The sequence below is a fragment of the Saccostrea cucullata genome, unplaced genomic scaffold, assembly GCF_032062105.1.
Source record: "Saccostrea cucullata isolate Sc308-1 unplaced genomic scaffold, CSIRO_AGI_Scuc_v1 ctg3154, whole genome shotgun sequence".
NCBI lineage: Eukaryota > Metazoa > Mollusca > Bivalvia > Ostreida > Ostreidae > Saccostrea > Saccostrea cuccullata.
The window spans coordinates 1-12951 of NW_026934383.1; the positions used below are offsets into that span (position 1 = coordinate 1).

The following is a 12951-nucleotide window of genomic DNA, read 5'->3' on the forward strand; positions in this document are numbered from 1 at the left end:
ACTTGCCATGATTGAACCCAAAAAATACGTAGCCAAATCAAAAATGTATCAATCTTGCCAAATGACAGCTCTGTTTTCTTTTTTTTGTAGAGGTTGTATTATACAATCAAAAGCATAGATAAAACGCAACAACAAAAAATATACACACCGGGCTGCAATTTGAACTTATTTATAATTTATTCTTTTCATGAAATTATATTTAAAAAATTTCATTTATTCTTTTCGTGGAATTATATTTAAAAAATTTCCTTCTTTCATACAAATTTCAAATACAAAATTAATGTCCATACATGTACATTTGTGGTATAAGTAGTTTGTTCAGTGCGAGTATGAGAAACAAACTGTACCTTATTTTTTCTTTAAAGTAATATTGATCATAGTTGATCATATCATAGAAGATAAATTGTCAGATCTCGAATTCGTATTCAGAAAATGCGAATAAAAACATGAACTATATTATTTCTATTAAAAAATTAATCAAATATATTTGAGATTAAAAAGCCATATTTATCAATTGATACGGCAAAAAACTCTTCTAAGTTCCTCTCTGAATTTGAAGTCATAAAACCAGTAAATATATGGATTTGCAATGTGATTTATCAGTTGAAAACGAATACTGAGAACGTATATATTCCGTTTGTACCCTTTAATTTCCCCAGTACTTGCAAAATCGTAGATGTGTGTAACTAGTGATGTCATATACGAGACTACGTAGACAATAATGATCACAAAAAACATGACACTGATATTGCTTCTAGAATTGTGTTCCGGACCCTTCCTTTTTTTAGAAGCGTTCCGATTTTCCTCATCGGTTGAAAGTGAATTTTGCTCTATCGTTACTTTTCCAACACTAACCATTTCGATTTCCGTGGATACGTCATGACTGCTGCTATCTTGTATATTATTGGGTCGATATCGTTCAGCATGGGGAAGTCTTTTATAAACGGTTTTAATCACTGGTATGTAAAGACCAGATGTGATGAAAATATTGATAAAGGAAATCAGTAGCAAACTTCCAAGGTATGCGATGATAGCACTCGAGTTGTTAGTACCGTCGTCGATATGACAGAAAGACACGTCACCTGTGACATTAAGTGATTTGATGTGATATGATATTGTTTTGAATTTGAAAATTGGCGCTGCATATCCGATAGAAATCCAAAATATAACAAAGATTACAATTCTGCACACTTTTGGGGTTAATTGTTTACCGAAAGGACGGCAGATGAGCCGATACCTCTGTAATGCAATGGCAAGGATCAGGTGAGTTGATAATCCATTGGTTAATACAATTAAGAATGTCATTGTTTTACACAAAAATACACCAGGATAGATGTAGCGCATGGTGTTATCAAAATGAAACTGAGTTACGTTCGAAAAAGATCCCAGAAGATCTACAATAGCTAGAATTGGTATAAAGTATCGGCAGCCTGTATTGTCCTGTATGTATTTTGTGTACATCAAAAGGACTAGACCATTTCCAAGTACGCCGAAGGTTCCAAGAATCAGTTGTATAATTGTAGATGGAATTAGATATTCAGCGTATTCTTCGGACAAAAGCTCTGCGTCGGCCATGTTTGAATTTGAAGTAAAGAAAAACAAACTAAATTTTCTTGAACCTTTGATTGACATGAATGGAAATAAAATGTGACATGAAGATGAACATTTGATATATAATATATGGTTACTCAATTTATTTCCTTCCTGTATATAAAAAAAACCAAAACGGAAAAGGTTGTCAACGATCGACACAGGGAAGAATTTGGTAGTTTGTATTCCCTTTGCAAACTATTTGAAAAAGAAACAACTCATTATATATAAAATGTCAGTCTTCGATTGCATTATTAGAAGTTATTAGAAGGATTGTCGACTATTCAGAAGAATTTTTGAAAAAAATCTGATCGAAAGAGTTTTTATAAATCAAATGCCTTTTTCGTAAATTTTGACGCTTATTTAAGCGCAGTCTAAAAATATGCCCAATTATCTTTGTGAACATTTGTACTTTTAATTACGATTGTACTTCCCAGAATAATCCGGGTTGCGCATACGTTTTCTTTTTATTAGGATTATCACTGGGTATATAATAGATGACGTAACGTCATATCTCTCTTTCCTATCCAGAAATCGAACAAATTGGTAGGTTCAATTCGATGTAGTTAACATTTGAAATATTTGGTCTTAAACCAAAACTAGGAATAAAATATTTATGGATCAAATGAGGTTAACAAATACAATTACTACAATCACTATTATAGACATAAAAAAGCTTCGATTCCTGAAATTTTTTTGTGGCTAATGAAGATTTAATAATCGTTTCGCGAGAGTAGGTGTCGCAAAGATTTGGTGCTCTACAGTAACTTGAGGGTGGTTCAGTGTTTGTTAATTATAAGCAATGTATTCCACCAGGATTTCTTACTTATATGTACTTATGAAATTCTGAAATTATCGATCTTGCATTATATTCAACATCACATTTGCACACCCCCTCCAACCTCCATCGAGAAAGATTTCAGCGAAGCTACGTAATCGCGATGTCAAGCATTATAGAGTGATGCTATAACGATATACTGAGCAATTAGAGAGATGTTATAACGTTTTATAGCAATTATAGAGTGGTGTTATAATGCTATACTGAACTTTTACGGAGTACTGTTAAAATGTTATACAATATTTATAGAGCGATGTTATAATCTAGAACTGAGCATTTATAGTGATGGTTTCATATTATACGTAGCTCATTTATCGAATGATGATAGATACCATTATTTTATTGTTTTTGTAGAAAAACACCCTCTCATTAATCAATAGAAACACGGCTTCAGATTACTGTGAAGGTGCCTTGTTGCGTACTTCATGAAGAGGGATCGTATAATCCGCACAGTTTTCATAAAATCTTGCATTACCGAAAAAAGGACAAATTCGTTAGAAGGACGTTTATAGAGTACTAAATAAGTATACCACAAACCCAGCAGATGATTATGATACATATTATATTATATTACATTATATGATAGATTTCCATTTGTTATCTTATCTTCTCATCTGACGTGAAATATTCTAACAGCTGAACTCTCTTGTAAATGAAAATATAAAAAATCGCTATCATCAAAACGTCCCTCAATTTATTATATAATGGACTCTACACAAATACTGTTATTTCTGCTAATAAAAAGTAAACACTATAAAAACTATATCAAGATAAATTTTTCTTTTCTAACTTTTCTAACTTTTTACATTTCATTGGCGACCTTTTCTTCCGCCTCTGTTTATCTTATTTTAACGAGACCTCAGTAACGACAACCATGAGAATGTGAAGACATCTTATCAAACTTTATGGATGTTTTCCATTTATTTCTTCTTTATCTTAAATTTTCTTTCGACTTTCTTATATACCTCCATTTTTCCTGTCTATGATTTTTTTCTTTGTCTAACTTAAGAAGTTGGTATTTGCGTTTCTTTTTGTTTCTTTTTGTTGTTGTTGTTTTTTTTTTATATTTGTTTGTTTGTTTAAACAAAGCATTTCTTTTGTAACTATTTCTTTCAGAAATATTCAAGTATTCAAGTATCATAATAACCAATTGTAATAATTGGCTCCAGATTTACTTACTTGTCTCTCATTAAAACGCATTAATGGACGTTGAACTTTCTTTGCTAAAGTATGCTTTATTATTCTCAATTTGTAGTATTGAAAATGGGCAAGATTACAGTGTTGAATAAACTTTTAAAAAAATATTACAAATATTGTCATATTCTTTGAACAATCATGAAACCAAACGTTGGCTGAGTGTTTATACTAATAAGCAAAGAATTGCAGATTAAATTTACTGTTATTTTCAGATAATGTCAAGGAGCACACGGCGTTTGTGATCGGTCGTCAGGACATGTCCATCCTTGATCACACATCTTCTGTTTTAGAGGTCCATGTTTGTTCTGCTCCTGATTGTTATCTTTTGCTTGGACGTTTGATTTAGAATGCTGTTATGTATCTGTTATGTATCTAATACACATACTTCATTAATCTAATTTTAATTGATTCCAACATCATTTTGATTAATCTTTTTGTTTGTAATTAAAGACATAAATAAAAATAAGTGACGAAAATGACATGTATTGAATTCATGGTGTAAACATCCTGATGGGGAAATAAATTAACACGAATATTTATGAAGGAACAACTTGGATCGATTAAACAATGCCATTTCAAAATATTTTTCAATGGTTTCAGATAAACATTTCAAGTTCATGTTTCTATACAAAAAAGACAGTTTTGCATGTTTTATTTTCTAAGCAAGTTTAAACAGAATAAAAAAACTACAAACAAAACAAATATTATACCAGACGTATCATGATGAAAATACATGTACCAAGACAAGAACGTCAAAAAGATAAGTTGACAATGCAAATGTATTTAATTCCCTGTTTAGGGAAATTGCGAAAATGCAGCTCAATATTCTTATCTTAAAAAACATCATTTAAAAACAATTTTATCGCAACAAAATCTTCGAAGTTCGTTTCTAAACTTTAGGTCATAATACCAGTAAATATATGGGTTAGCAATGTGATTCAAAAGAATGCAGCAGCGAAAGAATATGAAAATATTTCTGCTTTATCCCCATTTAACTTCACTTGAATCTTGGTAGATTCGCGTAACAAATGACCTAAGACACGAAACTAATAATGATCTTGAAAAACATGACGCTAATATTCCTTCTGGCATCTCTATCTTTCTTTGAGGTTTTATTGTTTTCATCAATTACCTGTACTGAATGTTTCAGACCTGCATTTTTTCCCAACACCAAATGTTTGTGTTTCGTCTTTTGGAGCATTGATTGTGCCATCTGGAACATCATTTTATGCAAAAGTATGACACATCAAAATCCTTCCTTCTTTGAAAAAAAAAGATGGGACAGTTTCCTTTAATATACCAGGGAATTCTTCTAAGTAATGTATATAGATATTTGAATTTAGATACTAGATAGGACTTACATTATTTGGTCTTTACTGTGGCTTATCAACGCAGTTTTTTTTTTACAAGAATTGATTCAAATTTAGATTTGAAAGAATGTGTGTGTACTTCAAACCATTTGATTTAAAACGAAGTTGGTGTATTTTTTAAATTTTCTGTATTTCTTGTAGATTGTTAAAAATACTGATATAAAAATCAAGAATAAAAAACATAACTATATTCAGTATGTAAATTCAAAAATAATGTTACCATTATATTGAGTTATGTAGCAAAACACTATTAAAATAAGAATCTATTGGAATTGAGTTCACATTTATGTGCTTATTTTTACATATCACCATAGAGTATTGTTAAGAATTATTGATTTTTTTTAATTTTACACCTGGTGTGAAAAGTATTTACTTAATCTGTTGAAAAATACCGAATTCGAATTTAGCCCTTAACTCAATGGGCAGTGACGAATTGTGACGGTACACATTGTTGTTAAGTCAAATATTTGTTTTCGGCAACAATATATCAATCTACTTTCAAAGTAAAAATATGTCGCCCACATAGCACAGTGGTTAGAATGTCTGCACTAAAGACATGAAGAAAGGCCTGCTAAAGTTTTCGGGTACGGAACTGATGAGCTTTTTACAGAACTGCAGGGCGCGTCCCAAGAGACGATAATTAAGGACAGACGATACCTTCTCAAATTATCAATAATTTTCTCCAATTTTTTGTCTTTGAAGTAATGCTGGTTTTAGAAGTGAACTTACAAATGAATGAGGTACATTATCAGGCATTTGTGCAAAATACCAGAGGATGGTGTTGCCTTCATAATCCTTTGTGAAAATATTAAATTGCCAAAAGCAAACATTTAAGCATTGTGAATTTTTAAAGACTTATGTCTAATAGAAACAAGTTTAGAAATAACAAAGTATTGATAATTTTAGATATTTTTTTCATATATTACGAAGATACACAGAACGGATTTTTGAGGAATGTATTGTCTGACCTTAAAACGATTTGAATAAAAATTAAATAATTCTCAATATCACTGAATGAAATTGTTCATACGCAAGAAATACTTTCTCCTCAAAACTTCAAATGCTAATGAATACATCGCTACTTCTAAAAGATAAATTCATTTCAAATAGAACAAGCATTCTGATAGTATTGCATAAGGAATATATATCCCTTACGGGCCAGTTACAGTTTTCTCTTTAAGATGTCATTTAATAATATCCTGTTTATGATAAAGCTACCCAACAAGCTTTTAATTAATAATTTTTAACATGACAATCACGTTTAGATTATTAAATTATGGCTGTACGAACACGATCTTATACCATATTATGAAAAAATGCCACAATTCCGCCGAAATAACTCAAGCGAACTGACGTTTGAAATGTAACTAAAAAGATACAATAACATCCCAAGAATCAGCTCAATATTTGCAAGCATGTAGAAAGTAAGGTAGGAGAAACCCAGTAGGACAGACTGACGAAAAAAAAAACTAGGACAGTTGGACGGACGGACGGACGGACGGACAGACTCAGAGGAAACCTATTGTCCCCTCCAGTTTCACCTGTTACATATTATTTCTGCCGATAAAACAGATAAAGAATATATTCTGACAAAATATCAGATCACACGAGTTTCCTAGCCGAGACCCACGAGTAGTCAATTCGATAAAATGTAACACATGATGGGAAACGTAGCTACCAAATACAAAAATTTTATTAGCATAGTCTTCTTTTTATTGAAACTTAATATTTAGAAGAGTAATAATCTTCATCATAGATGTTCATTTCTTACAACCACATACAGCTTTGTGATATTTCAGATTTAGGAAGCAGCGCTGCATTGTGTTTCCTAACATGATCTGAATAAATATGATAATAAGTTGATTTACACTCATATTTTAGATTTAGTGTTGTGATATTAAATCGTTACTCTTTCTGTTCTCTGTGTTGAGATTTCTTTATAACATGATCTAACATAAAAATCATTACATAAAATTTCAGCTACGCTACATACTTCAAACTATTTTCGATGTGGCTCGATTGTTATTATTGCTCATGAAATTCAAAATTTTACATTTTCTCTGTGTGAAATTCAAAGCAGAGGGCCGGGACCCCTTACAACTATTGACAGGATGATATGGTAGTCATTCACATAATTGCATGCCTGTGCAATGGATACAAAGACAAATTTACTTGATAGAACCGCAATTTTTTTTTTATTTCTGATGAAATGTTTTTATACTCACAATATAAATATAATGTTGTATTTATAGCGAAAACGAGAGGGCATGGCCATCATGCACTTGCGCGCGCGTTATGCGTATTTAAGGTCTTTCTTTTTTGCAGCTAATAAATATCTAAGAAATGGTAATGTAAATGTTTATAACAATTACTAATTTGGTCCTAAGATAGCCATGCAGTTGTATACAAATATTCCAGAAAAGTATTTCATGTTTAATGGACTAACAGGTGATTAAATGTCCTCTCATTACGATATTATCACCCCCCCCCCTTACAATAAAAATGAATACGTTTTCCTTCAGTGCCGAAAATGTCAAAGGATTTGTTTGTTCAGGAAGGTATAATGATTTATAAAATTTATATATGTACAATGTACATGGTATACTTAAAGGCTTTCCGCGCAGTATGGGATGAAAAAGTAAATACGGAAATGATCATCAGCATTTTAGCTCAAAAGAGTCCGTTTGAGCAATACAAATTGGGAGCAGTGCAAACACAGACATTCTAAAATAAGAGGTAGAATCAGGTGCCAAGGCCCCTTTTCAAGTCGGCACCTACCCCGAAACCAGACCTTATATTCTCTTCGTCTCGTTTTACTACTTGGTACTACTTACTACTGGACATAAAATATTCTCAGTGAACATGTAGAACCAAAAATAAATTGCTTTGATTCGATGTATGGTCTGAAAGAACTTATTCAGTCAGGAACCCGCATATTTTGATTGTTGTGTTATGAAATTTGAAAGAGACAAGATCACTGACAAAGATACTGTAAATTGGCTACCGTATTTTCTCTAGTTACAGTACATTTCTGTATATTCTTTACAGGATACACGATACGAAAGGATACACGCACGATAGGGCAGGATACACGCACGATAGGATAAACGCAAAACATGATAAACGCAAAACACAATAAACGCAAAACATGATAGAACTGATAAACGATCTTCACGATAGGATAAACGCAAAACCTGATAGGATTGTTTCAAAATGCGGAACGTTAAGTTATTGCACTATTTTATTGAAAATATTTCCAGAGCTTCAAATCTAAATTATAAGGTACATTTAACTATCATAATAAACAAACTTAAGATCTCTGTGATACTTTTACAAAATTTGTTTATTTTATAAAAAAAAATGACAATGATTAAATTGATTATTATGAAATGGAGACTGCATTTTTTAAAATTTCTTCTCAGCTGTGTGTATTTACGATTATTTGTGTTAATGTCGAAATTCTGATCTGAAGGTTGAACTATGAATCGTTTATTATTGATATTATAACATAAGGTGAATTCACCATGCATCGGACACATACCTTGCTTCGGACAACTTTAGACAATAAATTCTCTTTCAACTGAAGAGTTCCGTGTATTTATTTGTTTCTGTCTAGAAGATGAAGATTTATATTTTTTATAATAGCGATTATTATTTACATGTTGTGATAAAAATACCCCGAGAATGGCCTTGAAGTTACGTCATATTTTACATCATCAAATGGGAATAACCAGAAATTTATGATTTTGCGAATTTTAGAGTTATCGTTCTTAAAATTCGACTTCAACGGAACGAGTCAGACTTTGGTAAATAAAGTCAAAAATTGGTAATTTTACATAAATTTTAAAGAAATTTCACTTCAATGTTCGTATAATTATTTTTAGAGCTGGTTTTCACTGGTATGTTCATTTCTCCGTACATCGGACACAAATTAACCATGCATCGGACACTTTCCAATGCAATGATAAGCACTACCATTTTCATACAGAACCCAGCTGATAGCTGTTTTTTGAGGGAAAAGAAAATAAAAACGCTATTTTTTCAGTCAAAATACAAGTTATCGATATATGACGTCTGGAATTTTACTCAATTTATTTCTACAAACCAGAGTATGATAAACCATGAGAAAAGGGCGCGAATTACCGCATTATAAGCATTTTAAAGCATTTCTAAGGCAGACTGAAGTCTCTTGAATCGTTTTACATTTGTGCAACGATATCGTCAATTAAATTTAAGTTGAGGGTTATTTCTTAGATAAAAGATAAAAATATATCCATATCAAGCATTTTAAGGTACTTTGATAAAGGTATGATATTTTTCTGGTCAAAATACCGTCTGTCCGATGCATGGTAAACAATGTCCAATCCATGGTGAATTTTGAGTTATCACTAAAAACTCGATTATTGAGGATATTTTCTCAATAAAGGGCATATAATTGTGTCCCAAATTGATATTTTAATCACAAACTAAATGTTAAGCTCCATTCTGATAATTTTCAATCGGTAGCTATATCGCTAGAACTTGTTGAAGTACAAGGGTATCCGATGCATGGTGAATTCACCCTACATGTAATTTTTGCACAAAAATCCCTTACATAATTATGTACCGTTTCTCACGGATATATTATAAATTTTTGAAACTCTATAAATAGATTTATTATTTATGAAAAAAATATACATTAGAATTTTCTATCTAATAAATTTATCTACAAGTACCAAGTTATTTCACGGAAGAATGATTGATTGATTGTTTGTTGATTAATGTCCCTCTCGAGAATTTTCACTCATATGAAGATGCCACCACTTGCCGGTGGAGGGCTACAAATTTTGTCCTATGCTCAGCACTCAGGGCCTTTGAGCAGTGAGGATCTTTTTCGCGCCAGCAACTACTGCGACACGGGGCTGAGGTTTTTACGGTCTCATCCGAAGGACCGGGCTCTACGTCCCGCAGTGGGATTCGAACCCGCGACATAAGGATTGACTCCTTACTTCGCAACATAGCAAAGATTAAACTTTTCTTAAATGAAAATTGGAATTCCATACTCTACATAAGTATTCTATGTGGCAAGACTTTTCATTGTATACCAATTACCTTAATCTTTTGACCTTGACTTTAACATTGGCCTACCTTCAAATTTCACAAATGTTTTCCATTGAGAATACCCTACTTTTGGTACCAATTAATTAAATTTGCATTTAAGAAAAGTTTAATCTTTGCTATGTTGCCATACGGGAGCATCAGTGTTTCACAAACATATCTTGTTTTTTCTAAAATTTAAATATTTAATTGCAATTCCTGGATACATCGCAGATTGTAAGCTTTAGACATTAAATACAAATATTTGATTTATTGCGTAAATTTCTTCCTTGAAATAGTCGTCCGCGTGGCGCAGTGGTTAGAGCGTCTGCTCTAGAGTCGCGAATAATGTTAGAACTATTTCATCCGTTTCTACGATCATTGAAATTGTGTCCTAGAATTAATTTTCTCCGTATTACGCAGTAAACCCGATGATCCGAAAGTTCATATACCACATGTGCACAATTTTTTTTTAAGTTTATTAAGACTCATTTGCATAAACAAAATGGAAACATTGTACAAAATGAAATAAATTAGCGGATGAGTTTAGGCACTTCAGTTCATTTAATTGATTTAATTAATTAAAACTCAAGCAATGAGATGATTAAATTTAATTCATAAATTGTACACTTACTTAATATATTTTAAATTAAATCTTTGATAAGTTGTTCACACAAGTAAAGGGAACAAATTCCCGAAAATAAGCAGATGCGTTTCATTTGAACCAGGTAGTATTCGAGGTTACTAATTGACCCAAGGTGAGAAATCAGTACAGGTATGTTGACGGTGATCACACACACGGGCCGAAGTGTCATTTAGGGGAGAAGGTGGAGGGCGTGTTGAGGCACAGGAAAACAGTGTGCTAATTAGAGAGGTACACATTCGTGTCAATTTTGTGGTGAGGAAAGGTCTTCGATTTGACACCGCGATGGTTTATATTTTCAGTTAATTCCAACCGAAAAGGTAAGCTGTTAAAAAACATCATGTTTTCCCTGTATATATTATTTTTAAGTTATCTAATGCCAGATAAAATTAATGAAAAACTTCTATTTTATAGTAGTAGCCATTGTGTTATAAATTGGGTAGAATATTTTCATGCATTTTATCTTATAATTTTGAGGTTTTTTTTTATTAATTTAGACATATATCTAGGAATTTATAATTAGCTAATTAAATAGTGATATAAAATAAATTTAAAATTCGAACCTATACGGCCAAAATCGGTGTTAAAATCATCTGGATCAATGTCTTATGTTTTATTATTTTTGTTACATCAAGACTTAATTTAGATAATTGTGCATACATGCAAATCAAAGGGGTAAACACATAACTAATATTATCAGACGATAAACAAGGAAAAAAAAGAATATTGCTTAAAAAAATCATATCAACATCCTGCTTATTATTTATTTATTTGCTTTTTGGGTACGCATACAACGTAGCTATCTCAAAAAACTCTGATCTATTTAAGAAAATCATAATAACATTTAATTTTGACAAAATGCATTGTAAATCATACAAATCGATAATATCTTTTTTAAAAACAAGACCAGCTGATCGATTGTAATTGCATTTCCGAAAAATAGAGTTACTGTTCAAATTTTGACAATCACTCTCTGTTTTACCATGATATAATTATTTTATTTATTTATTTAATTAATAATTAATTAATCCATTTATTCATTCATGAAATACGCTATTTATTTATTCTTTTCCTTCTACGCTTTGATATTTCTTTTTATGATGAAAAAGAAAGGGATAAAACATTCTTTTCTTTTTTTCGGTTGAATTCATCTTATTTTAGTTAACCAAACGAAAAAGAAACGCGGAATAGCTCAGTAGTTTCCTTCTATAGTAAAGATAAAAAGCGAGGATTTCCGAATATACACGATAAACGCAAATCTCGATACACGATAAAACCTGATAAACGCAAAACACGATACGATAGAATACGACAGGATACACAAACGATACGATGGGATACACAAACGATACGATACGATGCACAAAGGATAGGACACGATAGAATCGTAAAGAATAACGATGCCGGTACTGTAAAAGTCGTAGAATCATGGGGACAATTGCAATGTGACCCTTGACCTTGAAAAATCATTCAAGGTCAAAGGTCAAGGTCCTTGAATTTTTTTTTATAGTTTTTTTTATTTTTTTAAATCTTCAAAGCCACTTTTATTTTTTTAAATGGTATTTAAGGAGTTAGATATAAAACAAAATAAAAATTCAGAGAAGGTGGAAAGACCGCTCATTGTTCTGTCAACAATAAGTCTCCTACTTACATTTTGAAACTAGTATGTTTGCAAAATTATCTCTGAGCGTATCGTGGTTTTTTCACGATTCAATTGAGACGTCATGGTTTATTCTCCGTTGTTCAGTAGGGCACCTGTAAACGCTTAGCAATCCAAGCGGTCATCATGTCTAAGTTAAAAGAATTGCTTAATAAATGACAAAAACAGATGATCATGATGTACAATCCCCAAAAACTGTGTTAACAGTATATTCTAAATCTTTTAAAAAGCGAATACTCACCCCCCCCCCCCCCCCCCCCCCCGATCTTTAATTTCTACTTTTCTGTCTTTCGTACGGACGGCTTTGTCTTTATGAATAACTGAACTTCCAATAAACAAAATATAGATCTACAATATGCTGCTTTTACGTTTGATAAAGCCTGTATCCTCAAAGCATGCAAGTTAGTTAATACACTATGTTTGATTTTACGTAATCACCATGTAAAGTTAAAGGGAACCAATGAGATCGAGTCCAAATTTACAGGGAGTCGATCTCAGAAATACCTAGTTTCTTCCAGAAAATGCATGAACATAAAATCACAACTTAAATCATGCTACAATAATTATTCTTAAGTTA

At 31.8% G+C, this 12951-nt stretch overlaps 1 protein-coding gene across 1 annotated transcript; it reads right to left on the bottom strand.

Moving 5' to 3' along the window:
- Positions 1 to 84: 84 nt before the first annotated feature.
- Positions 85 to 1624, bottom strand: LOC134240607 (thyrotropin-releasing hormone receptor-like). Its single transcript, XM_062722688.1, has one exon. It carries the CDS (start codon positions 1573 to 1575, stop codon positions 511 to 513), a length of 1065 nt encoding a protein of 354 aa, XP_062578672.1. The 5' UTR covers positions 1576 to 1624; the 3' UTR covers positions 85 to 510.
- Positions 1625 to 12951: the final 11327 nt, after the last annotated feature.

Bases quoted from the DNA above. Each gene is read 5' to 3' on its own strand.
- LOC134240607 (XM_062722688.1), bottom strand. From the start codon at position 1,575: ATGGCCGACGCAGAGCTTTTGTCCGAAGAATACGCTGAATATCTAATT.